Genomic DNA, 27029 nt, shown 5'->3' on the forward strand with positions numbered 1-27029 from the left:
TATCAGATTACTGACCATCTCAACTCACCCATGGACCCCAAATCCTGGAAATAACTTAGGTCAATTCTCAGGGCCTGGGTAGAGATTTCATCCATGCTTAATTTGATCTAGTGCTCCTGGTAGTTTGGAAGCTCTAGAAAACAGACCGGGAAAATTCTCAAGATGTTAGCTCACACCAGTCTCTAGTGCTCCCTTTTAAATCCTGGGGGGTGGGAGGCGGGGGGATGCCGGAATCTAAAACTGCAAGACAGGAGATTGTCCTCAAAGCAAACGCACTACCGCCCCCATGGTGTGCAAAGCCCTCTCACACAGGTGCGGCCTCCACTCCCTCAAATCAGTGCTCAGTCCAACGTCAGGTTCTTTCCCCGGTCCCTGCGGCTCACGGTGGGAGGCCCGTCCCCTCGCCTACGCGGTGCCCGGGCTCCAGTGCGGCCGGACGTGGACCCGGGAGCCCGGCGTCGCCGACGGGGCGGGGCCGGGGCGGGCCGGGGGCGGGGCCTGCGCCGGCACCGGGTCTGCCGGGCGCTGGGCCAGCCGCGTAAACACCGCTGGAGCGGCGCGGCGGAGCAGGTGAGCCGGCTGCATGGGGCGCGCGGGTGGGGGCCCGATCGCCCGCCGCTCGAGGGGCGCGAGGTGGAGCTGCACTCCGCAGGCGGGGCCCTGCCCTCCGCACGCCCCTCGCCCCGGCGGGTCGCGGCCTCGGGGCGGTTCCGGGGCTGCGGCCCCAGCGGCTCGTGAGGGGAGGGCGCCGGGACCGCTGCAATGGGGGCTGGCCCGGAACTGGCCAGTGGAAGGAGCGCAGGGAGCCGCTCCAGGCCTCGGGCCTTCAGCCGGGCCGGGTTCTCCCCGCCGCCGGAGCCCCCGCCGGAGTGGGCGCGGTGCTATCTGTTAAAGGGCCGGGACATTTAAAGGAGCAGCGCACGTGGGTCTCCCAGGCGTGCGGACGCGGCAGTGTGTTCCTCCCTCCTGACTGGCACCTGATGGGCGCCCAGTCCTGCCGGCCTGCGACACGCGGCCCCGGGCTCTGCTTGGCAGTGGCAGGAGGGGAGGCGGAGGTCTTTCCGCCGGCGTGAGGAACAGGACCTAAGGACGGGGCCTGGAGCTCCTAGTTTCGTTATCTGCGATGTTTGGCTGTTTTTTGATCAGGCATTTACAGCTCTGAGGAGACTCCCAGAATCTAGCTTTTGAAAAGCTGAATGAACCCGATACAGGAGCTAATTCCCATCCCAAATTTTATCAATGAAAAAAACTCAGCCTTCAAAGCTAAAGTGACTTTGTTCAAGGTCACGCAGGTAGGATATATGAGAGCCAGGCTTCGAACCCGTTGTCCTGGACTGTAGTTCTCTTGTCCAGACCTGGGACTAGATCTCAGCACTTGGACAGCTGGGTGAAATGCCCCCGTCTGTGACTTAATGAGTATTCCCTTTTGACGGTATGAACTGTGGATTGTTGCAGTAGCTGCATCCTCATTCACAGATGGAGAGCCTGAGAGGCGGTTCCCATCCAGAGCAATTGCAGAGCCAGATTGACCCAAAATTGACTGCGTGGGTTGCCAGCCTGTCCTGAGAGTAATTGATCATTATGGACCCGAGCTCTTCCCACATGGATGGCCCTGAGTCAACATAACCCCTTCTGTAGACACCTGAGTCTCCAAGGATTTTGGCTAAGACCTTTGGTAGTAATTAAAGGCTTTGCATAAGCTGCTGCAGGTGTGTGAGCCTCAGGTTCCCCTCTGGGAGAGCGTGGCTGTGTAGGGGAAGGAAAGTGTGTTAGCAGCTGTGTTTTCTGGGCCCAGCTGGTGAAGGGGCCTGAAGTCCTGTCTGCAGCTCAAAACTGCAACTTCGGCCACTCATGAGGCAGGCCATCCAGGTTCTTTCCTTGGGTGAATGTGGGAGCATTCAGGGCAGAGGCTGGAGGTGGAGGACTTCATGCAGTGTTACTGTGGAGTGGGATGATGGTGCCTTGGGTTTTCAGGAAAAATTCTGTATCATTTGGTGTTGAAGTATTTGTGCACCAAGTCAAGAGTCTGATGTGTGTAGGGTTGGGAGGTGAATGCTCTGAGCCTGTCTGTTTGAGGAAGAGGAGGACAAGGAACAGCCTGGCCAGAGGCTGCTGCTCAACTGTACCTGGGGGCCCTGTGCCCCACCCCCACCCCAGCTCCTCTGCACACATGCACACAGGCTTTGCCAGAATGAGAGGTTCCACCTACTTTGGCCCCTCTCTTATATCATTGATGGTAATAATGACAATAACATCACTTATAAGTTTGTTATATACAATAAAAAGCCATTTTGTACAGTAGTTGTAACAGTTATCTAAAGAGTTGCTATCACACTGAAGTGGAAAGGGGAAACTAAGGTTTACAGAAGGGGAAACTAAGGTTCAGGGAATCGAGGACCTTGTCCTGTTGTGCGGCTTCTGTGACTGTGAGTGCCAGCATTTGAACTCAGCTGACTGTGTCTTCTGCATCTTTTGAGTTTTTGCTTGGGAGGCCTCCCACTCTCATGCCCCACCCATGTGCCTGCACTACTGCCCAGGACATTGCTGTAGGATCTCCGTTAGAAACTACTTGGCAAAGCCAAAAAAAATTTTTTTTAAAGAAACTAAAGCACAGTGTGTATAGGTCACCTTATGTTTCTATTGAAGACACATTTGGCTGTTTTTCAGCTGTTGATTTGACTTTTAGACACTGTTTAGTTGGTAAGACTGGCAAGGCAACAAATGTTTCTGCAAATATTTCCACCTGTCCCTGGACTCCAGCAGCTGGGGGTGGGGCCTGGGGTGGAAGGCAAGAGCTCTGAGCTTGGCATACCCTCCACGCTGCCCCTGGCCAGGGCCTGGGGGTTTCTCCTCACCTTGCTGGCTGCATCTGACCTGGCCTTCAAGCCTTGTAGAATCAGCGTTGGCTTCTTGACCAGGAAGTGGTGAGGCCACCATGTGATTACAGTCTGGGCAGTAGTTTCAAAGTGATCCTCAGTGAAGACCGGATGTCCGGGAGGGAGATGATTACTGTCTATTCTTTCCATTGCCTGGGAGGAAGGGTTGCTCATTTGTCTTTGCTAAAATACAGTCTTCCGGAGCAATGGGAAGAAAAGTTTAGAGGGCACTCACCTTCTGCTGTACCGTAACCAGAAACTTCATGACTTTTTAAAAATGAAAGCAATATGTGTTCACTCTAGAAAATTTGGGATTTTTTTTCTTCAAGTCATCTGTTAGCCCCTAGTCAAAGAACCACTCTTAACATGAACTTCCTTACAGTACTTTATGCACATACCTGTATTCATGTATTAAAATATTAGAAGTAGGAAACTGAAGATGAAGTTTTGTATCCTGCTTTTTGTGTTAATATTATGCCTTTGGAATTTTCCCTTCTTTGAGTGTTCTTGGAAATCCACTGAGTATGTGACCCTCTCAAGTACTTGGAGCAGCAGGGAAGAGCTCCTCGTTGGCAGTTTGGAGACCTGAGCTGTAACTGTGGTTTCTGGTCATGGGCCCTTGTCCCTTTGTCCATTTGGGCTTCAATTTTCCCAAGTATGAAATGGGTTGCTAACCGGATGGCCCTGAAGGTCCTTGCCAGTTCTGACATCAGTCTCTGGACATGCCCTTTTGTTTGACAAAATGTTCATGTTGCCAGCATGCTCTGGACTGGGGCTGAAGAGCAAATACCCAGGGCCTGAGTGATGTGTGACCTTGGTGCTCAACTCATGTCTGATGGTTTAGCATTTTTGTAGCTTTCCAAAGGGGCCATCAACAGGCTTCTGTTGTCCCCTCTCACTGTGCCCCTGCCTTTATTTCATTATAATTACCATTTATTGAACATCTACTCTGTGCTGGACACATTACACATTAGCTCTAATTTTTACAGTCATCTTGCAAAGCATGCCTATCTTACTTTTTACACAAGAGGAAATGGGCTGTGTGAAGTTAAATTGTCCAAGCATGTGGTTCAGATCAGTTGGCCAGCTGATTCAAACTCTCTCTGTTTCTAAGGCTGCTTTTCATTGAAAGCAAAAACACAATTTATGGGAGGCTGCTCAAAGGTGACTCGGTAGCGTGTGGCCAGTGTGGCTACCTTTGCAGCACCTCTCTGTCACTTCCAAACTGCCCCTTTTCCAGGCTTCTTCAGGAAGTGAGAGAAAATGTTTACTGAGTGCTTTTGAGTAGAAGAGGGCAGACAGAGGGAAATCTAGAGCTTGGGTCAAGGTTTAGGCGACCCCAGAGGGTCGCCTGGGGCCTGTGTCTCAGGGGAGTGGAGTGGTACTTCGGGCCTCCCTGTGGGATGTGGGCCCCTGCTCCAGCTGAGGCTGCCTCCCTGTTCTGGGGAAAACTATCCGGCAGGTGATGTGCATCACAGTATGGGCTGGATGGACGGACAGATGGATGACGGTCAGCCAGGGCCCATACATGGTCAGGTGCCTGGGCCAGGGGAAATAGGCAGGCAGGCAAGCTGTGGGAATTTCTAAGGGAATTTCCTCACCTAGTAGAAGGGAAGGCTGGGAACGCCCCAGGAGTCATGGGAGCTCTGTGAAGTAGCCATGTGACCATAGAAAGTGACCTTTTTTAAAACCATTGCTGCCCTCTTTGAGGGAGCACTGAAAATTAAAATGAACAAACAAGACAAAACAGAAACAGATTCATGTTGATGTTTGGTAGAAACCAATAAGGTACTATAAAGTGATTATCCTTCAATTAAAAATAATTAAAAACAAAAACAAAAAAATAGTGCTGCAATGAATATGGGGGTACATATATATTTTTTTGAATTAGTATTTTTGTTTTCCTTCAATAAATATCATAGTAGAATTGCAAAAAAAAAAAGCAAAAATAGACATGCATATCATGTTTACCAAGTGGGAGAAGGAAAGGGGGAGGTGCAAAATAGGGGAAGAGGATTAAGAGGGACAAGCAACCATGTGTAAAATAAATGATACAAGAATGTAATGTGTAGCACAGGGAATACAGCCAGTGTTTTACAGTAACCTTATATGGAATGTAAACTGTAAATTTTAAGTCACTTTGTTGTACACCTGAAACTACTGTAATGTTGTAAATCAACTATACTTCAATACTGAAAGAAAGAAGTACTGTTAGGCCTGTGGAGACAAAGAAAGCAAGTACTCGGATCCAAGCCTTTCTCTTTGGCCCCACCTGTTGACTCCCAATTTTCTTTTGGAACCGAAATTTCCATGTTTTTACTTGAGGCACTCTTCTTTACTATGGAATTTAAAAATCGATTTCCTACTTAAGTAGGAATCTATTTCCTAGTTAGGTCCATTGACCTTAAATTTTAAGGTCAGAACCTTTGCATTTTTCTGAAATGAAAATCAGGTTGAGGAAACCGGGTCACCAGGGTTCCATAATAATTGCAGGAACTGCTGACACAGGCAAGGTTGGGGAAATTCCCTGGGTCAGACTCCCTTGGCTCGGCTCATTCAGTATTTGGATCCCATTCAGCTGATTAATGGGAGTGAGCGGTGGCTTCTTTGGATGTTTGATTTTACATCCTAATCCAAGGAGTTTTCAGCCACAGCGCCTTGTTCTGGGAAGGGTCTCCAGGATGTAGTCTGGGGCACCTGTTCCTCCCATTGGCTTCTCTGCATTTTCCTGTTGCTCTCTCGGAGAGAGCCGGTTGCTATGTGGTTGATGGGATTTGACATCAGCAGGAGAGTCGCCCAGCCCCACCCGCACCAGCCTGTGAGTCAGCCTCCCGGCGGGAGTTCTTGGCGTCACTGGTGCTCTGATGTGGACAAACATCCAGCAAGACTGTTTATCTGCATTTTTTCCTTCCAAGGATTGCAGAGTACCTTCAGGCTTCAATTCCAGCTTAGAAGCCAGAGGAATCCATCCCAGCTGCTCTGTTCTCCTTCAGGAGCCAGGTAATAAGAGGGGTTAGGAGAAGGTGTGAAAGCGGCTTCCCACGGTCCCCGAGTTCAGTGAGAGGGGATGTGGGAGAAGGCAGCACGGAAGAATATCTGTCTAAATGCTGATACTTGTTATTTCCCTTTAAAAATTAATAGCTTTACGACCCCATGGACTGTAGCCTGCCAGGCTCTTCTGTCCATGGAATTCTCCAGGCCAGAACACTGGAGTGGGTAGCCATGCCCTTCTCCAGGGGATCTTTCTGACCCAGAGATGAAACCCAGATCTGCCACATTGCAGGTGGATTCTTTACTGTCTGAACCACCAGGGAAGCCCCTGTTATTTCCATTTTAAAAGTTAATAGCTTTACAAAAAACAGCAGACACAATTCATGTTTTGTTATAGAAGTTTTAAAAAATGTAGAAAAATATCATATATCACCCTCAATCTCCCTATCCAAAGATAAGCACCTTTAATGTTGTATACTATTTCTTGCCAGTCCTTCGTATATATATACATTTTCTAAGAAAATTCAGATGCTTATATCTGTGGTTTTAAATCTACTAAATTTAGCATCTTGGCTTTTTTTCATGTTAGTAAATATTCTTTGAAGTAAGATTTTTATTAGTCATATATCAGATGGATATATTATCATACAGAGTCAGACATCTTAGTCATTTTCGCTTAAAAAAAATTATAAATGACTGCAACAACCGTGTTTTCAGATAAATCTTTTATTATTTTCGTAGGACAGATTCCGAGAAGTAGCATTTCAGGATCAAAAGGTATGAATGTTTTTAAAGCTCTTGATGTTTACTGCCTTCAAAAAGGCTGGTGCAGTTTGTACCAGGGATGCTTGAGATCCAGTTTTTTCACACCCTCCATCCAGGTGGGCATTGCATGCATACCTTGTCAGTCAGATCACTGCATTCTCCCGCTGCTGCTCTCCTAGTCTGAGAAAGCTCCTGTTGCTCTTCCTCCCCAGGGGTTCTCAGACCAACCACAGAGTATTCAGGAGAAAGGACTGCTCATTCTTTCACGCCCCCATTCAGCGAGCAAGTTGTGCAGAGCAGTAAGTAAGTGTGCTAAGGTAGGTGCGTGAGGTCCTGCCCTTGCAATAGGGAGGTGAACTGTAACTGGACACTTTGAGCACCAAGTTTGGGCCCAGGCATCTGATTACTTGGCAGGAGCAGCTCCAGGGAGGGTTTAACACCAGCCTGAGAATCGCCCAGGGACTGTCTCAAAATGCAGATCCCTGGACCTTTGGCCAGAATGAAACTTAGGATCTGCATTGGAAGTTAGCACCATAACATAGTGTTTAAGAGCACAGAATCTGACCACCTCAGTCCAAGAATGACTTTGAACTTATCACTTTTAAAATCTTTTTCCTCATCTGTAAAATGAGAAATAACGGCAGAGCAGTAAGTGCCCCGCATCGAACAAGTTCTGTTCCAAGAGGCCATAAATCCAGTTTGTTCTTAAGTCCAACAAAGTTAGCCTAGCTACCCAACTAACACAATTGGCTATATAGTACTATACTGTAAGAGGTTTATAATACTTTTCACACAAATAATACATAGAAGGAAACAGAAAATTTTTAATCTTACAGTACAGTACCTTAAAAAGTACGCCAGACATGTGAACTCATGCTACCGGGCTTGTGAACTCATGTCAAATCTCTGAAATTGCGGAGGTTGAAGGTTGGTCCGTTGGAGACTGACTGTACCTCGTTTCTGACTTGTGTTTAGCACACAGTGAGGGCTCGGCAGCTGCTTTGCCACCACCCTTCAGGTGGCCTGGGCCACGTTGCCAAACAGCATCTCCAGCATCTTACAGCTTTCTGAAAGTCCTAAGCCATGCCCTCAGATGCTGGGAGCCCAAGAAAGTGCCTCCAGCTGTCCCCACCTCCTCCAGGGCTAGAGGGCTGTGATTCGGATGCCTTTGCTCCAACCCAAGACCAGCTCTTCTGGCTGCAACCCCTCCCTGCTCTGCTTTTCTGGGGGCTCCACGGAGGGAAGGAATCTGCTCAGGGAGCATTTGTTTTCTGCTGAGGAGGCCATACATTACATGTGGTGGTTGGCAAAGCATGTTTTTTAGTTTTCTGACTTTCTCCCTCCGCATTGCAGTTTCACATGGAAGGGATATAGTCTGTTTTTAAATGTGCTCTCCCTGGGTGTGTCCACAGACTTTGGGAGGCAGACGTGTTTTCCTGGGATTTGGTGACTGGCTGAAGAAATGGAAATTGGAAAGGACTTAACTCCTACTTGATCGTGGATCCCCTGCTTTTCTCTTCCTACCTGCCCTGTAGCTCCCTTTCTCCTTCAAGAAGCATCTTAGCCTCTTATTTGTCCAGTCCCCTCGTGCTTTGCTCTGGGGACTGAGGCAGCCTGACTGCTGGCAACTGTGGTTCTGAAGGGTGAGCTCGCCTCTGCCCTGGGGGCCGCAGCCCTCCCATTTAGATGCAGGAATTCCTGACCTGCTCCTCCAGTCACTGTAAAGATAAATCCCAGGGCCTCTAAAGGCGTGGGAAGAACAGAAGGAGGGAGATGGTAACTAAATTATTAATTCACAGCCCAGACAAAACAAAGTATTGAAAGAGCTGCTACACTGTCCCAGATAGGATGTCCTAATTTAGCTTGAGGTGCAGCCTGCTAGCTCTGTGTTCCCTGTAGCTCTTTGAGTAAGAATGGACTCAGCGTTGCCACAGGGTCAGTGAGGGCATCTCCTGGACCCAGGCAGGTGTATGTTTAGGATTTATCTAGCGGGGCCCACCCTTGCAGAGGAGCGCTTTAGAGTTTTTCTGCCTGGGTCTCTGTTAGGTAATCTCTTTCATTACTGTTACCATAGATGAAGGACGCTAAGAACTTTCCAAGGTCTCACAGCCCCGTCCCCTCTAATTGGGCTCTTAGGTAGACTCTGCTGGTCCCAAGGTCCGAGTGCTGAGAAGCAGATCCGTCTCCTGGGTCCTGGGCGGCACCGCTCCTGGGGTCTCCGGGGAAGAGGCAGGAGGGCTCAGCCGGCCCTCTGCACCCACACGGCACACTCTGGTCACATCCCTCCTTAATTCAGAAACCTTGGCTGCCACTAGCTTCAGCTCCTCCTCCCCGGCCGGGCCCCCACGCCCCTCCCTCGGATGGTCCCACCTCCTGTCGCTGCCTCCGTGGTCCCCACGCTTCAGCCACCTCAGCCTGCTGGGTGTTTGAGAATTTCAGCCAAGGCCCCCATCCCACCATCTGTTTACGAGGTTACTTCCAGGTGCCCACCTACTTCAGCCTCCGCCTGGCAAGATAGTCCTAACCTTTGTGTCTCGTCTCGTGTCCCTCTTCGTGCTAAAGACTTGAGTCATCTACTCCCCACTGTTGATAGATTGCCCCCCACTTAGTCTTAATTCCAGTAGCACAGCATCCTCGTCACCTCTCCTGGAAGCGACCTTATTTTGCTTCCTACTGATGTCACTTCTGCTGTCCCTCCTATACATGTCGTTTCTCTGCTGAAGCCAGGGGAGCTTAGCTTGCTCATTTTGAATTCCCTGTAAGAGCTACTACGGGGAAGCCTGTAAGGGCCCGAGTCGGTGAGTAGGATCAGGCTCTGCCATGGGCCTGGACTTGGGGATGGAGCTGAAGTCCAGCTGGGAGTAATGCAGGTCACGGCCTGGGACACTGTTTTCAAAACAAAGCTGCAGCCTCAGAGCCCCTGCCAAGATGGGCAGAACTGGCTGCCTCGGTGGAAGGAACCTGCCTGCCTTCTCCACTTGAAAATCATAGGGACTTCCCTGCTGGTCCAGGGGTTAAGACTTTGCCTTCCAGTGCAGGGGGTGTGGGTTTGATCCCTGGTCGGGGAACTAAGATCCTGCATGCCTCGTGGCCCCCTCCCCACAAAAAACCAAAACATTCAACAGAAGCAATATTGTAATAAATTCAATAAAGACTTTAGAAATGGTCCATATATTAAAGAAAGACAATATAGAAATAGAGTAAAAATGATCATAAATTCTGAAGGCAATTGACGTGGAGATGAACAGTGAGAGGAGAACAGACCTGACTGTTCCTACTGGCATGAGTCTTCCCCAGGGTCCCAGGAGGCAGGTGATGGGGCAGCTGGCCTGGCTGGTGGCTCAGCTGACCTGCCCAGGGTGTTGGTAGGGGTTCGGGCTGCCCCAGCGTCCACTTGGTACTGCTGAGTCCCCATACTGCTCAGAGCAGTGCAGCAGTCTCTGGGGACAGGCTCCCTCCTGTGTGGCCCTTTCAGCTTTGGTTTTTCCTGTGGGTCCTGCCCTCAGCTATACTTCCCCAACACACACACACACACACACACACACACACACACACACACACACTCCCTCCCTCCCTCCCTCCCTCTCTCCCTCCCTCCCTCTCTCCCTCCTTCCCTCTCTCCCTCTCCCCCCCCCCCCCCCCTCTCTCTCTCTTTTTTTCCTGGTCTCAGCTCACTGCTCCCATGGGCGCAGCAGCTAAACCTGTGACTCTCATCTCCCTCCCCTCCAGCTCAGACCCTGGCCCTCAGCCACCCCCAGGCAGCTCCCCTCTTTCAGCCATTTTCATTCAGCAGATTTCCCCCAACACCTTGTTCTCCCACCTCCTTCATCCTACTCCCTGCCTGTCATTGTCCTGGACTCTGTCCTGTTATGTCCCCAACATCTTGTCTCTATGGATTCTGTCCCCTCACTTCTATCTGTCTTGCTGCCACCTTAGGCCCTGTTCACACCCCATCATTGTCTCCAAAGAGGTCACCTTTCCTTCTTTCTACTCCTTTTTCAGTCCGTGACCAGACTGAGATTTCTAACCAGAGATCTGATCTGTCAGTGTGTCCTCGGGGGACAAAGCCCACCTCCTTAACATGGTGCCAGAGACGCTTAACTCCTCCACAGCAGTGCCCCCCTGCCCAACCCTGGCAGTGCCCGGCTCAGGCTGAGACATTTTTCACGCCCTCTGCCTTGCCCTCCCACCTGGGAGAGTCTGTATCCATCACATGATGGTATCTTCTCCAGAAAACACTCCTGATCTCTGAGATTTAGTCCCTTCTTTTCCTCTTAGTGAACACTTGGATCATAGAATTTGCCACATTGGGTTGGTTTTTATTCTTTTAGGACAAACGTGTCATTGGCACATGATAGGTGGTGGTCAGATATTTGTTGATTGAACAAATGAGTGTGCTCAGAGTTGAGAGTGGCCCTGATGTTTCTGGTTGGGAGTTTCATCCCCACGGCCTGGATCCTCTCTAGCCAATCCCTCTCGCAACTACTGCAGCCTCAGTCGTGGCTCCTGGGGGCTCTCCTTTTCTCTTAAATGTTTTTTTATTTATGGCTGCATTGGGCCTTCATTGCTGCTCAGGCTTTTCTCTAGTTGCTGAGAGCAGGGGCTACTCTCTAGTTGCGGTGCGCGGGCTTCTCATTGCAGTGTCTTCTGTAGTTTTGGAGCATGGGCTCTAGGGCACCCCATCTTCAGAAGTTGCAGTTTCCAGGCTCTAGAGCACAGGCTCAGTAGTTGGGATACACAAGCTTCATTGCTCCTTGGCACGTGGGATCTTCCCGGATCAGGGATTGAACCCCTGTCTCCTGCATTGGCAAGTGGCTTCTTTACCACTGTGCCACTCGGGAAGCCCTAAAGCAGTCCTTTGACAAATGCATCCTGGATGGTCACTGTGGGCAGGACCTGTGTCCAGCTCTTAAAGCCACCTCTCACCCTCCGCTGCCTTTGCCTCTCAGGAGAGCGGCACGAAGACCCCTGTGCTCCTTTTCCAGGCACTTGCGGAGGCAGGGCCATGCTCACATTCATGGCCTCTGACAGCGAGGAAGAAGTGTGTGATGAGCGGACGTCCCTGATGTCGGCTGAGAGCCCCACCCCGCGCTCCTGCCAGGACGGCCGGCAGGGCCTGGAGGACGGAGAGAGTGCCGCCCAGTGGGTAGGTTCCTGCCAGCAGTCCGTGGTCTCCAGACAGGCCGCTGGCATCCCATTTTGGGAGGGAGGGGAAGTAAAGGTGAGAACTGGCCAAAGGGGCGTGTGGCCCACTCTGGTGGATCCCAGGTCTGACAGGGCTTGATCGTAGATTCTGCACACGCACGGCCAGTCACAGACCGACTCTGTAGTAGACTGCGTGATCCACCCCAACCCTGCCCCCTCGGTTCACCTTCCTATGCAGGTTACTGTTTCCACAGGAACCTGAGGGTGAGTGTGGATGCTGGGACAGGCAGCGCAGAGGCTGAAGGTCGGTAGGAGGAAACCGCTGGAGGGAACCTTTTTTGATATATGGCTAGAGATGGGAACTGAGAGATCAGCTGATTCGTGTTTGACTTTTGAGCTGGGGATGTGTTTTATGTGTTCAGGCTACCATAACAAAAATACCATAGACTGGGTGGCTTGTAAACAGCAGAAGTGTATTTCTCATTGTTCTGGAGGCTGGGAGGTCAAGGTCAAGGCGCTGGCAGAGCTGATGTCTCATGAGGGCCCACTTAGTTCATAGGCAGCTGTGTTCCCTCTGTGTCCTCACAAGGCAGAGGGTTAGGGAGCTCTCTCAGGCCCCTTTTATAAGGGCGTGAATGCCATTCTTGAGGGCTCTACCCTCGTGAACTAATCACCTCCCAAAGCCTGTATTTCCAGTACCATCATGTTGGGCATTAGGTTTCAACATATGAATTTGGGGGTCACAAACATGCAGCCCGTAGCAGGAGGAGTGTGCTGCACTGTGATCTTGCCTCTGCAGCCCCAAAGGCAGGAGATTATAACAGTATGAAGTGGAGAGTGTACATGGGAGAGTCACTTAGTCAAGGTCCCTCCCTCCTCATCAGAGTAAAAACAGTACCTGAATTTGCCTAAATCCCATTCTCTATTTTGCCCATTCTAGTATTTTTATTTCTTCCAGCCAGCCTCTTTCCCCTCTGCTGAAACTTGAACTCAGTTCTTCTCCTGTCCTCCTCTGGGCTCCGAGAGCGATCTCAGCAGCTCAAGGCCATGGCCCCGCGACTCCTCAGCCAGTTCTTGCTCGTTGTTTTGTCTTTTATCTCCTGGACTTTTTGTGCATTTCAGTTGTTTCAGTTCCTTCCCATTAACAGTTTTCCTTTCCTTCTCAGTTGAATATCTAGATGGAATTCTCTCTGCAAAAAACTGATACCAAAGAGCAGTCAGTTTTGATTTCTCTTTCACTTGGCTTTGTCATGGCTGTTACTGTAAATAACAAGGCAGCAAGTGAACCTGAATTGCCACAATTCTGAAACACATTCTTGAAGATCAGTGTATGTCAGTGTCTGACAGGCGTCCTATCCTCCTTTGCTGCCTCCTCATTTATACTCTCCCACCTTCCCTAACCTGGATCCTCCCAGATGCTCAATGCCTAGTTAGCCTCTGGTTCAAAGCTGCAAAGTTTGCATGCTGGATTTTGGCGGGGGCAAAAATTTCAAAGTAATTTCTTCCTCTGCAAATTCCCAGTGCCTTATTTGTTAATACAGTCAAAGAGAGTCCCCCTGTGTGCTGACCATTCTGGCTTTTGATTTTTCAACCAAAAACGTTTAGTCTGTGCCCTCCTCCCATCACCTGGCCTAGCTCCTCCCAAACTAGTATGGCCGTGTGACCAGAACTGAGTGGCATCCTGCGTCCCTGTACTGAGGGAGGGGACAGATCTGCAGACCTGCTGCAGACCCATTCTGCAGACTGTCCTCGTCCATGGCCACCATGGCCTCCCTTCTGCATCTGTGGTGGCTAGTGCTAACTCTCAATCTCTAGTTGTCCTCATAAACTTCTCAATGTCCTGGAATGCCACCACTCCCACATCTAAACTACAGCCCATAGACTGGTTCTTACATCTGAAAAGCGACATTCAAACTTCTCATTTCCAGTTCACACACACCCATGCTCTGTGTCACTAGGCCTGCGGTGGGGGGCATTCCGTGGTCCTCACAGCATGGTTTCCCACAGAGAAGCCAGGAGAGTGAGGAGGACCATGAGGACGAGGACCCTGACCGCTATGTCTGCAGTGGGGTTCCTGGGCGGCCGCCGGGCCTGGAGGAGGAGCTGACCCTCAAATACGGGGCAAAGCACGTGATCATGTTGTTTGTGCCTGTCACGCTGTGCATGATCGTGGTGGTGGCCACCATCAAGTCCGTGCGCTTCTACACAGAGAAGAATGGACAGCTGTGAGTTGGGGGCCCGGGCTGGGTGAGGGAGCGGAACTGGGGCGGAGGGTGCAGCCTGTGTTGGCCACTGTACCTGCGGCCCCATGGCAGCCACAGCAAGGAGCAGGGCTGGGGAGCTGCCCGAGTCCGCACAACCTGCCCAGGCACCTTGCTAAGCGCTCCTGGCCTCAGTTTCCTCATCTGTATGATGGGTTTGATAACAAGGTTGCCAGGAGAACTGAGTGAGTTAATCCACATGCAGTGCCCTGCACCGTGCTCTCACGGCAGGAGTAAGTTCTCTGTCCTGTCCCAGCTGTGCCACCCGTCATTGCGTGACCACGGACAAGTCTCTTTCTCTCTGGGCCTTTCATGCATTCTCCCGGGAATGTAAACTAGAGAGGACCACATGATTTCTTAGCTCACTCCCAGAGTATCTCGCGAGGGGGATTTTGTTTATCTTAATAAAAAGAATCCAGAAAGAAGCAGCAGCCTGGGAAAATGGGAAGCTTCCCTCTGCTCCCTCCCCCAGCCTCCTATGGTATCACTGCTGAGTACCTTCTTGAAACCTTTTTTTTTTTTTTTAAGGGAGTTTTTGTTACATTTTGTTTATGATTTCTATAATGAAAGGAGTAGAGAAAGAAACCCTCGCCCTCAGGAAGCATTTAGTCTGTTGGGGACTCAGAGCAGCTCAGGTGAAAAGCGTTGAGACCATGAGAACTTGGCAAGCAGTTTGCTTCCCTAAGAGTGTGGGATCGGTGAATTGCCTCCTTAGTTTATAGCTGCCTGTGCAGCTACTGGGCTATGTTGGGTGTGGGTAGGGGTAGCAGTGGGGTTGGAGGCATCCTAGACTTGATGGGGAGGTGGGTACAGAGCTGGAGAGTGGGGTCAGCTGGGAGAAGCACTTCCGGGAGAGGTTTTAGTTGTTGTGAGGGCCCAGGAGGCCATGGTAAAGGCCAGTCAGGCCCTCCTGGGTGGCTGCATCAGCTCAGTTAGAAGTTGGAGTTAGGTGCCAGGGAGGCAGGACAGCTCGTGAGGATGGTGGGCAGCACTCAGACCAGGGCAGCCAGAGTGCTGTGCTGAGGGCCAGGGGTGCCCAGGATGCCTGCGTCACCAGGTCCAGGCTCCCTGGAGTGGAGGGTGCAAGCAGGCTGGGCGCAGACCTCTAGCCCTTGTCTCCTTCCTCAGCATCTACACGCCGTTCTCAGAGGACACGCCCTCGGTGGGCCAGCGGCTCCTCAACTCTGTGCTCAACACCCTCATCATGATCAGCGTCATCGTCACCATGACGATCTTCCTGGTCGTGCTCTACAAGTACCGCTGCTACAAAGTGAGCTGGTCTGCCTGCTCCCTGCCTCCTGCCACGCCTCAGGGCCTCTCCTGCAGCAACCTTGGCTTTCATGCCTCGGGGCCTCTTATAAAGCAATCCTGGATTTCATGCCTCAAAGCCTTTTACGCAGCAACCCTGGATTTTTTTTTAAAGCAGAGTTCTTTTTTTCCTGTAAAATAGACCTCAAGTTTTGGAGCAGGCCTACCTCATTTTTTGGGGTTTCACAGATATTGTGTTTTCTTTCCTTTTTTTTTTTTTTAAGCAAATTGAAAGTTTGTGGCAAGCCTACATTGAGCAAGTCAGTTGGTGACATTTTTGCAACAGCATTATTTTTTAATTAATGCTGTTTTAACAGGTTTTTTTTAGATATAATGCTCTGCACACTTAATTGGCCTCAGTGCAAGCATTAACTTTTGCATGAGGTGGGAGACCAAAAAATTTGTGACTCACTTTCATGCGATACTCACTTTGTTGTGATCTGAAACTGAACCCGAACATCCCTGAGGTTTGCCTGTACTTTCTCCCACCCGACTCCTGCCCCACCACGGGTTACCCAATACTCCTGTCCTTTCAGCTACACTTAATCCCACTTAACTGAGTTCCTCCTTGCTGCGTTCATAGGGTCACTTCTCATATTCAGAAGTTAATTTTATTTTGCCTCTCCTTCCGAAGAAGCCAGATTTTCTATTTTAAGCTTCTTTCACCATATACTTCCCCTGCAAGCTTATTTTTGATTTTCCCATTTGCCTTTCAGCTGGGGGTATACAACTGCTATACCGAGATCTTCCAACTCCCAGAGACCTTTGGGTGGGCCCTGCTCTGCAGAGCAGCTCTGGGGAGGAACAGGGGAGTTGAGTCCCACCTAGCCCAAATCGTCCACAGAGATCCATAAGCTTTTAGGCATGAGTTTCAGGCTTTTCTCCCAAGGAAGGCTTTGAAGCCGTGCGGACTGAAAGGAAGTTGAACTAGACATTACTGATTTTAAACTGTTCACACGCAGGTGTATGTAGCACTGGATATTCAGGCTGCTGGCATCTGTGGAGCAGGTAGAGAGAGGTGGAGAGCCTCAAATAGAGGGACGAGCTGCGTCCCAGCTGGGGGTGAGCGTGGGGGTGAGCAGCGGGAGGGGGTGTCCAGGAGCTGGAGCTTCTTAGTAAATAGCTGCCTCTGTAACCGAGGAAGAGTTTGTGATTGAGGCATAAGGGGCCGTGGATGGTGGAAGGTAGGGTAGAGGGCTTTTGTTTGGAGCAGAGGCTATGGCATGCATGAGGACAAGCCAGGAGCGGGGCCAGGGAGAGCTGGCAGTGCTGTGGTTAGCAGGTGTCACCTGACCACGCTAGGAACTGTTGGGAGGCCGCTGAGCCTCATTCAGTCAGATTTACTCCACGACATGGACAAGAGGTGATGGTGGTCTGGGTAGGATGAGGAGGATCAGCACATACCAGAGGTGCCCCTTCTGCTTTGAGCAGACAGCCAGGTGGCCGCTGCGGTCCCCAGTGGCCTGAGCTGGTGACTGATGGGTCTGTCCTCTGAGGAGGCGGGTTGCAGTGACACCCCCCCTCACCTCTGACCCTCCCTTATTTGGGCCAGGAGAGGAGGAGCCTGCCCTGACCACACTCTGTCTAAAATAGAAGCACCCAGTGGGTCTCTTGTCACTTTCCCCAGCCAATTTTTTTTCACAGCCCTTATCTCTTCCTGCTAGTGTGTGTCTAGGTGTTTGTTGTCTTGCTGCCCACACCTGGGGATGCAGCATGTGGGAGCGGAGACCCGGCCAGCTTTCTCTCTGGAGCCTGGAATGTGCCAGGCATGTTCTTTCCAGGTGAACAAGTAGAGAGCTAGGTGTTTATAGACAGGAAGGAGTTCTAGCTCCTTGGTATGCTTGCTGGGTTACCTGGAGAGAACACGTTGAATGTCTGTGCCCTCCTTACCTGTAAAACAGCCACCTTCCAGCATAGTCAGGAGGAGCCTAAGGAGGAAGGGTTTCCAGGCTTGGGTGTCAGTCTTGAGGACCAGGGGCCTGGGGGCCTGCAGTCACGATGCCTATTTCCACCCAGTTCATCCACGGTTGGCTGATCATGTCCTCTCTGATGCTGCTCTTCCTATTCACCTACATCTACCTCGGGTGAGTGGCCGCTGGGGGACAGCGGGATCTTGGGTGAGTGGCTGCCGGGGGCAGCAGGTCCTCTGAGACCCCTTCCCTGTGGCATGGGTGGGTCTGAAGGACCCGGGAGGGAAAGGTGCCCTTTGTTGCTGTTCCAGGAGCCTGGCCTCCCTGACACTGCAGTGGAGCCCTTCATTGGGCCACACGTCTCCTTCTGGTTCCTAATTTAAAGCAAAGACTCAGAGTCATCACAGAGGAGGCTGTGAACCTGGGCTGAGGCAGGGATCAGAAAGGCCTCAAAATTTACATTCCAGTCTTTGGGCTGGGACTGGGTCCCTCCTACTTTTGGGGGAAGGTGGTCTCTCTTACCCTGGATTTAGGACATCAGCCTAACCCAGGGGCCCAAAAAAACTAGAGGCACAGGAGAAAACACTTTTCCAAAGACCTTTTTCATGGGCAGAGGGTCGTCCAGCCCAAGGACAAGATGTCAGTGTACTCCCCACCTTGTTTCAGAAAACAAGGGGTTACCTGTAGGGCTCATGGAAGATGGGGAGGACGATGTTAATAAATGAGCCAGAGATTGGGAAAAGCCAGGATGTGACTTGATGGTTGAGGGTGTTGGACTGCCTGGCTCAGGGTCTGACATCTCCAGTGAGTGTCCCAGCCCCCGGGCTCGACTTTGGTCTCACAGGGAAGTGCTCAAGACCTACAATGTGGCCATGGACTACCCCACCCTGTTCCTGACCGTCTGGAACTTCGGGGCGGTGGGCATGGTGTGCATCCACTGGAAGGGCCCTCTGGTGCTGCAGCAGGCCTACCTCATCATGATCAGCGCGCTCATGGCCTTGGTGTTCATCAAGTACCTCCCGGAGTGGTCCGCCTGGGTCATTCTGGGTGCCATCTCCGTGTATGGTAGGTGGGCCACCAGCCTGGTGGGGGGCCTTGGAGTGACGTCCAGGGCAGAGTCCTGACTGCTGGACAGGCTTGGTGGGTGCTGAGAAGTCCCCTCCTCCTCCCTCCAACCCCCCCAGGGAGGCCTGGATGGTCTCCCTTCTGAGAAGTTCACCTTCATAAAAAACAAACCGGGTCCAATGGAATCATGACTGTTGACGTGATTACTAATGACAACAAATGTTTCCTGAGCACTTGCACCCTTAAGCACTTTGCATGCCAGAAGTCATTTGCTCCTCAGAACAACCCTGAGATTGGGCACAGTACCAGTAAATAATGAGTACCCCAAATGCAAGCTGCTCTTTAATTAGTATAATCTTGCCTCAGTATCGTTGGGGGACTGGTTCCAAAATCCCCTGAGGTACCAAAATCCAAGGATGCTCAAATCTCTTACATAAAATGACATAGGATTGGCATATAAATTATGTACATCCTCCGAAATACTGTATGTTTTTTTCAGATTTTTGTTTTTTGATGTGGCCCATTTTTAAAGTCTTTACTGAATTTGTTACAATGTTCTTTCTGTTTTATATGTTGATCTTTTTGGCTGTGAGGCATGTGGGATCTTAGCTACCCTACCAAGGATCGAACCCACACCCCCTGCATTGGAAAGTGAAGTCTTTACCATTGGGTGAGGGATGTCCCCTCCCAAACATTTTAAATTATCTCTAGATTACTTATGTAGTACAATATAAGTGATATATAAATAGCTATTGCTGCTGCTAAGTTGCTTCAGTCGTGTCCGACTCTGTGCGACCCTATAGACGGCAGCCCAACAGGCTCCCCCGTCCCTGGGATTCTCCAGGCAAGAACACTGGAGTAGGTTGCCATTTCCTTCTCCAACACGTGAGAGTGAAAGTGAAGTGGCTCAGTCATGTCCGACTCTTCGTGACCCCATGGACTGCAGCCTACCAGGCTCCTCCATCCATGGGATTTTCCAGGCAAGAGTACTGGAGTGGGTTGCCATTTCCTTCTCCAATAAAAAACTCTTAATAGAATGTAAATGACATTTATAATTGCCAGTGTGCAGCAAATACTGGTTTGGGGCGCTTTCTGGAATTATTTTCTGAAATTTTTGATCCATAGCTGGTTGAATCTATGGATACAGAACCCAGAGATCTGAAAAGTCGACTGTATTAGATTACCATCACCAGTACTGCTCCTTACATTCTTAGGATAAGGAATTTAGGGCTCAGAGAAATGGGACTTCAAGCCCATCCTCTGGGTCTCTGAGCCATGCAGCAATCCCTGTTTGCAGTTGGCCCGTTGAGACCCCACCATGGGCTCCAGCCAGTGCAGGCTCTAGGGATCGAGGCTGAAACCCACGGGTGGGGTTGCTGAGACAGGGGGGCATGGTTGGAGAGCCTTGCCCTGAGGTTCCAGGATACACTCGCCCGGGCCTGGTGTCAGAGCGCTGACTCCTGCCTCGGGGCTGGCTGGAAATAAATGTCTTTCTTAATGTGCCAGGGATGACTTTGCTTTCCCAGATCTTGTGGCTGTGCTGTGCCCGAAAGGGCCACTGAGGATGCTGGTGGAAACCGCCCAGGAGAGAAATGAGCCCATATTCCCTGCGCTCATATACTCATGTGAGTGACCCCTGTGCTTCCTTCAGACGTGGGGACCAAGGTTTGCATTGGCCGTGGCTTTCAGAGTTAATGGGGAGACAGTTTACCTTTTTCCTGATCAAAGGAAGGGAGGCAGCCTTGGTGATCCCAGGAGGGGTCCACCTTCCCAACATGAAGGTGGGCTGCATCCTGCTGTGGCTCAGGAAGAAGCTTGGACATTTAGAGCAGGAAGAGGGCTTCCAGGAATGTGGCCCGCGCCCAGTTTCATCTCATCTAGGCTCACGCAGTGGGCATGGGCCGCGTTCCCATGACCCCGAGGCCACCCACTCAGCTCTCCAGGTCCCTGGAAAGGGACTTTGGGGAGGGACTGTTCAGGGCAGGGCTTTGGGGAGGCAGGTGGCAGGATGCCTGCCTTTCCCTGGGCTTTCTCAACAACTGAAGCTCAGTCTCTAAAGAAGCACTCTCGGGGTTGCTGCTGGCCTCAGGGCCAGTGTGCAGGGATCTCTATTTATGAAAGCATCAGCCAGCATACACTGACGGCGGGCACTTTGTGGTGGGCACTCTGCTGGGTGTTGGATGTGCAGCGGAGTCTGGACCCCCAGAGGCCCCCTAACAGAGGCCATAAGCAAATACCCACAGGGACTGAGGGTCCGTGCAGGCTTTCTGGGGACACAGACTGTCCCACTTGCCTCCCAGGCCCCAGGGGCAGCCCTAGTTAGCACTGTCTGAGGCTGGACCCTTTTCTCCTTCCCCAGCCGCCATGGTGTGGACCGTGGGCATGGCCAAGCTGGACCCTTCCTCTCAGGGAGCCCTTCAGCTCCCCTATGACCCAGAAATGGGTGAGTATCAGGGGACTGACAGCCTGTCATCATGGGGGAGCGGTGCTTTTCCGCCTGACTTCTCTGGGAGGCGTAAGGACAGGACGGGCAGGGAAGACTAACCCCACTGGCACACACACCCTGGGGATCGGGGGCTGGAGGGACTTTGCTCATCTGCCTCAGACCTGCTTCTCTCCCTTCCCTCCCCTTGCGGTGTGGTCTGGAGAATCCTCTTTGTGTTGGGCTGGGCATGGTGCAGGGTGGGGCAGGGAAGCCCTGGGCTCAGAGAACCCTCTGACCATCTCTTGTCTCTCTCCCTCCTCACATGACAACGGACACCCAGAAGAAGACTCCTATGACAGTTTTGGGGAGCCCTCATACCCTGACGTCTTTGAGCCCCCACTGCCTGGCTACCCGGGGGAGGAGCTGGAGGAAGAGGAGGAAAGTAAGGTGTCCAGAGGGACGGTCTGCGTGGGCTGAGGGTGGGGCTCCCTGAGGTCAGGGAGGAGCCCGTTTGACATCAGAGATGCTTCATAAAGTCAGGGAGAAGCCTGCCAAGGCGCAGTCCTATGGGCAGGCCACAGGGACTCAACGCCCAGGCTGCACCTCGTGTGTGACAGATGTTGGCCGTGTGCCCACCCTGCACTGGGGGGTGATCGTACGGGTGCTGCTCTGGGGGTGCTGCCATGCAGGCGTGGGCCCTAACCACTCTCTCGGGAGCTGGGAGGACCACGCAGAACATAGGATGGTAGGGGCCCTGACAAGGCCGTTGACCTGCTTGAGGGGGTCAGAGGAAGTCTCTTAAGGAAGTAAATTCTGAGCTGAGCTCCAGAGGCTAAGGACACAGATGGGGGTACACAGTGCTGGAGGTGGGGGTGGAGGGCGCAGGTCGGTTTCCAGCCTAGGGCGCCTTGGGAGCAGTGACCCTGGGGCTGACTTAGAGGAAGTGGAAGCAGGATGCTGAGACCCAAGTGCAGAGATGGAGCTGGGAGACAGGCAGGGGCTTCAGGGGCTTTCTGGATCAAGATGGGGGTTCTCATCTGCGTCCTGTGAACAGTGGGAGCCATGGGACGGGGAGGGGTTTGAGCTGGGCGGGAGTGGGGAGACGAGGGGGAGAGCAGGGCTGTGGCTGGTAGAGTGTGCACTCGAGTAGCCGGAGAACGTCCCAGTGCAGCCGTGGGGTCACAGACGTAGGCTCTGTTCTGTGCTCTGGGGGTGAGCTGGGCTGGGCAGGTCGGTGGGGCTGTGGAGCATAAGGCAGGGGCAGAGTTGGGGTGCAGGCTTCCCCCAGGCAGAGCCCCGAGTGGCTGGGAGCAGAAGGAGCAGGTGTGGAGGACAATCTTGAAGACCCATCCAAGGACCTTCTGATATATGATTATGTTTCCAAGCGGATTAAAATAACCGATCAGCACACATTTATGGACCACTAGTGTGTGCCAGGAGGCACATGGGAGCCAGGGGGATGCTGCCAGGTTAACACAGCTGCTGCCCTTGAGAAGTTCCCCATGGAGCAGCCCAAGTCAGGGGGGGGTTAGGTAAAAAGTACTCAGGACAGACGTGGGGAAGATGATAGGCTGGAGGTTGGCCTGGAAGGACAAGTTGGCAGTCATCCAGCAGACAGGCAGCTGGGCTGGAGACTGGCCTGGCACTGAGTCCCTGCCCGAATCAGCACAGATCCCACATGGGCACCATCCCCACATGACCACCCACCTTTCACATGCCAACCACAAGCTCTGGGGGTCTCCAGGTCACCCACACTTCTGACCAACTGGCTACAAGTCTGGGGATTCTCACAATTCCATTAGGTTGGAAAATTTACTAGAATGACTCTCAAAACTCAGAGAAGTGCTGTACTTACCATTACAGTTTTATTGACATTATAAAGGATATAAACGAGGACCAGTCGGCCAAATGAAGAGTCACATAGGGTGAGGTCTGGGAAGGTGCTCTCTGCCCCTGGGGTCCGGGAATCACCCCCACCCCTGCACATGGATGTGTGTATCGAGTTCCAGTGTCCAGAGTTTTTACTGGAATCTCATTACATAGGCATAATGGATTGAGTCCTTGCTCATAACATTGGACTTCATCTCCAGGCTGCCTCCTCTCCCCAGACTCAGCCTAGCCTGGAGTCCCAACCTCCTTATCACATGGTTGGTCTTTCTGGTGACCAGTGGAAATGGCAACCCACTCCAGTATTCTTGCCTGGAGAATCCCAGGGACAGGAGCCTGGTGGGCTGCCGTCTATGGGGTTGCCCAGAGTCGGACGCAACTGAAGTGACTTAGCAGCAGCAGCAGCCACGCCATCCTCTCGCTTGCATAAACGATCCAAGGGGCTACTCAACAACAAAGACACTTCTGTCACTGGGGAAATTCCAAGGATTTGATGTCCCTCCCAGAATGAGGGACAAAGGCTGGTTAGATTCTGTTCCACAACAGCATTGGCAAAGGCTCAGATGAGAGGGGAGGAAGCCATCTGGAGGCTCTGGGATGTCACCAGGATATACTTGTTGTCAAAACTGTGGGTCCCCAGAAGGTACCCAGGAAGGGTGCAGGGTCAGAGTGGACAGCCAGAGGGCCAGCGTGGGCGATGTTAAGGGGATGAAGGGAAGGTCGCTTGTAGAGGATCCCGGGGAGCAGTCAGAGGGCAGGGTGTTGAGATAGACAGCGTGGGGGTGTCCATGGGGGCCGGGTGGTGGCCTTGCCTGAGCACATTGACTGGGGGATGTGGGACTTACTGCCTCAGGTCTCTGAAGTGTCTGCGAGGTGAGCACAGTTCCTTTGAGAAAGAACTGATTGAAAAAGGAGAGAGAAGGGAAGGCAAAGCAGGCAGAAAAGGGGTGTGGTAGGTGGAAAGCAGGGGCAGGGGTGGTAGCAAGAGACCTGCAAGAGCGGTCCTCTCTGTAAGAGGGCAGGGCTTATATGCTTGCCAACGTGAGGAAGTTGGGAGTGGTGGAAGGGTGAAGGAAAGAACAGACTAAGGTGAGGTGCTTCTTGCTTGGAGCCCAGAGGGGAGGGGGTGGGGTGGGGTGAGAAAGGGCAGGGCATGTTTCCTTGATGCAGACCGGCTCAATTCCAGTCTGTTTCATAAGCATTTTTATTGTCCATGATGAATGAAATTATCCTATAAGAAGGTGTACAGGGCAGTTGTACTAAAGGAAACAAAACATCCTAGAAGCTCATTTCCTTTTCAGTAATGGATACACTAGTTACAAGTTACCTTTATCTTCCCTGGTGGCTCAGTGGTAAAGAATCTGCCTGCAGTGTGGGAGAGTGGGTTTGATCCCTGGGTCAGAAAGATCCCCTGGAGAAGGAAATAGCAATCCACTCTAGTATTCTTGCCTGGAAAATTTCCATGGGGCTAAAAGAGTCGGACATGACTTAGCGACTACACAACAACAACAGAGTTGATTTACAATATACGTTTAACTCTTTTAAAGAGACATTAGTCTCCAGAGGACCTCGGGTATCATATATATTCTTAAAAGCAATGAAATTAAATTTCCTAAAAAGCATTTATAATTCATACTCAGTGCTAAGTTGGGTAACTTCCCACCAGCCCTGGACAATGGATTTTATTCACTCTTGTCTTTACTCAAACCAAGTACCAAGCACCAGTATTGCGCGAATTATCAGAAATGTTGGCTTTGCATAGCCCAGAATGCAAGTCACCCAGGCCACAGGTTTCCCCTTTTTCCCCACTGGCTGCTGTTTTTCTGAGACAGCTAATCCTTGTCCCAGAGTCCAGGTGAGGTGGGCTAGGCAGTGACACCGCCCATCAGCCCTCTGAGGTCGCCAGGCCTCTGGGCCCTGGGTCCCCTGGCCAAGTACCTGGGCCATTCAGCTGGGGTCAGCCTTCTCTGCTGCTTCCTCCGGGGGCTTCTGAGACCTACAGGTTCCCTCTCTCTCCACCACACAGGAGGCGTGAAGCTCGGCCTCGGAGACTTCATCTTCTACAGTGTGCTGGTGGGCAAGGCAGCCGCCACGGGCAGCGGGGACTGGAACACCACACTGGCCTGCTTTGTGGCCATCCTCATCGTGAGTGGGCCCAGGGTACTCCCCACCCACCCCTGGGTGGTGGGGGCCCCTGAGGGTCTTCATGGGGGGGCCCAGGTACCCCAGGGAGTTTTCTGATGCTGCTATCCCTCGGAAGGGCTTGCCAAAGTCCTTTGGGCAGGGTTGCCAGGAAGATCCTCAAGATGAGACCAAGTTTCACAGGAGGATCTGGTCGTCAGTAGACAGGGACATGGTGCAGGGAGGGTGACCAGGGGCTCTGGCGTTACTGAGTGTGCGTGCTGGGTGCCAAGGTCTTGGCTAACTCTGTATGTTTGTCTCGCCACACCTGTGAGGTAGGGATGGTGATCTGAGATGTTTGAAAGATGGAGCAGGGTGGGGGCCTGGCCGTGGGCACAAAGCTGCAAGGCCCGAGCTGTGATTTGAACTCGGGTCTCTGACTCCGGGGCTGCGTGTTTTCCTCCACACCACCCAGACATCATGCGGTTCTGAGCCCCATGGGATCTCCTGGGGCTTGAGAGGGGGCCCCTCACTTTGAACCCCAGTGGTGAAATTTGAAGGCCCCTATAGTCACTTAAGGGCTTCCCAGGTGGTGCTAGTGATAAAACAACCCACCTGCCAATGCAGGAGACGTAAGAGACGCAGGTTCGATCCCTGGGTGAGGAAGATCCCCTGGGGGAGGAAATGACAATCCACTCCAGTATTCTTGTCTGGAGCATCCCATGGACAGAGGAGCTCGGCGGACTACAGTCCATAGGGTCACAAAGAGTCGGCCACGACTGCAGAGGCTTAGCACACATAGTCGCTTATCATGATCAGGTACACGTAATGGGGACACATCCTATGATGATTCGTGGAGGTGGAGGCCCTGAAGGGCCCATGCTCAGTGTCTGCCTGGCGAACCTTGGGCATCACGTGGCGTGTTAGGACCAAGGCTCCAGTTCTTTGGACATTTCTCTTTGCCCACAGTGTGTGTCAAGGACTGGGTTGGGGACACCCAGGCTCCTCCACTTCCAGACTGTCTGTCCTTGAAGCCCTGCTCTCCCCTGGGAGGGGACAGGCACTCTGGTTCCCTGTCCCCACTCTGGACCACTGCCTGCATCAGCTGGGGCAGGGACAGGATAGGCAACCACTGCGCCTGCTTGCGGTGGCGGGCAGGGGGCGTGTCACATGGCATTTTGGTTCCCTTGGTGTCGGCTGAGAACACTGCTGCCTTTCAGTCAGACCCGCCCAGTTCTTGGGTAAATACATGTCCCCTGGGGGAAGGCTTCATGCCATCAGGTCACGCGTCACGTGGCCAGGGGAGGTGGTCTGGTAGCAGCGGCCCAGTTCAGGAGGCCTGCTTGCCGGTTCATCCATTCATGTGCAAGGCGTTAGTACTGGCTGAGAGTCTCTGCCCCCATGTACCTCCCAGAGCTGCCGAGAGGACCAGGGGAGACGATGGGGTGTCAGGGCTCCTGAGCCCAGACCCTGGACTGTCACTAACTGCTCCCCTCCCCACGCCCACACCAGTGGTCACCTCCTCACGCCCCCCGCCTCTGTGTCCTGCAGGGTTTGTGTCTGACCCTCCTGCTGCTCGCCGTGTTCAAGAAGGCGCTGCCCGCCCTCCCCATCTCCATCACGTTCGGGCTCATCTTCTACTTCTCCACGGACAACCTGGTGCGGCCTTTCATGGACACCCTGGCCTCCCACCAGCTCTACATCTGAGGGGAAGCGGGCCCCGTGGGCTGGAAGCTGTAGGAAATGGCAACCGGAGGCAGCTGAATAATTTTACACTCTAGTGCCATATATTTTTAAGACTTTTCTTTCCTTTAAAAGAAAATGAGAATGAAAAAGGGTTGTGTTAACTTGGTGAAGAGGAAGGACCAGCTTTGTGGTGCTGGTGGTTTTGTCACCGGGCGTGGCTCACCCCCTCGTGAGTACCCGCCTCACCGGCAGGAAACCAGGAAAGTCAGGCCAGAGGCGCTGAGGACAGTTCCGAGACGTGGGGGGCGCGGGGAAGGCCCCCTGCTCTCAACCCCCAGTCTGGCGTCCTCGGAGGAGGGCCCAGACAGAGGACGAGGCAAGGATATCTGGGACAGGGAGGCCAGGCCCGGGATGGCACGTAGCGCCTGGTCACTCTGACTGGAGAGGAAAAGCCAATTTTCTCTGCGAGGAATGTTCCCAACGCGTTGTCTAGGATGTCATCATTATCTTATTACCTTTAGAGTCCTTGTCACGGCAGTCATTGCTGGGAAGTGTCTTAATATCACCATCAATAAATAGCCGAATCCTG

The 27029-nt window shown here is 52.2% G+C and overlaps 1 protein-coding gene across 5 annotated transcripts; it reads left to right on the forward strand.

The window, feature by feature from the left end:
• Nucleotides 1-487: 487 nt before the first annotated feature.
• PSEN2 (presenilin 2) lies at nucleotides 488-27029 on the forward strand. 5 transcript variants are annotated; one of them, XM_065935556.1, is made up of 14 exons: nucleotides 488-570; nucleotides 5792-5876; nucleotides 6609-6644; nucleotides 6845-6949; nucleotides 11618-11778; nucleotides 13785-14002; nucleotides 15167-15308; nucleotides 17363-17430; nucleotides 18101-18321; nucleotides 19848-19946; nucleotides 20681-20764; nucleotides 21087-21188; nucleotides 24660-24778; nucleotides 26306-27029. In XM_065935556.1, the coding sequence occupies exons 5-14, from the start codon at nucleotides 11638-11640 to the stop codon at nucleotides 26459-26461; spliced, it is 1350 nt and encodes a 449-aa protein (XP_065791628.1). In that variant the 5' UTR covers nucleotides 488-570; nucleotides 5792-5876; nucleotides 6609-6644; nucleotides 6845-6949; nucleotides 11618-11637; the 3' UTR covers nucleotides 26462-27029. The 5 variants fall into 5 exon arrangements, with proteins under 5 accessions (XP_065791628.1, XP_065791633.1, XP_065791629.1 ...); XM_065935561.1 differs by having other exon boundaries at nucleotides 21090-21188; XM_065935557.1 differs by having other exon boundaries at nucleotides 6845-6935.

This window comes from Muntiacus reevesi, chromosome 5 (assembly GCF_963930625.1).
Source record: "Muntiacus reevesi chromosome 5, mMunRee1.1, whole genome shotgun sequence".
In the NCBI taxonomy this organism is placed as follows: Eukaryota; Metazoa; Chordata; class Mammalia; order Artiodactyla; family Cervidae; genus Muntiacus; species Muntiacus reevesi.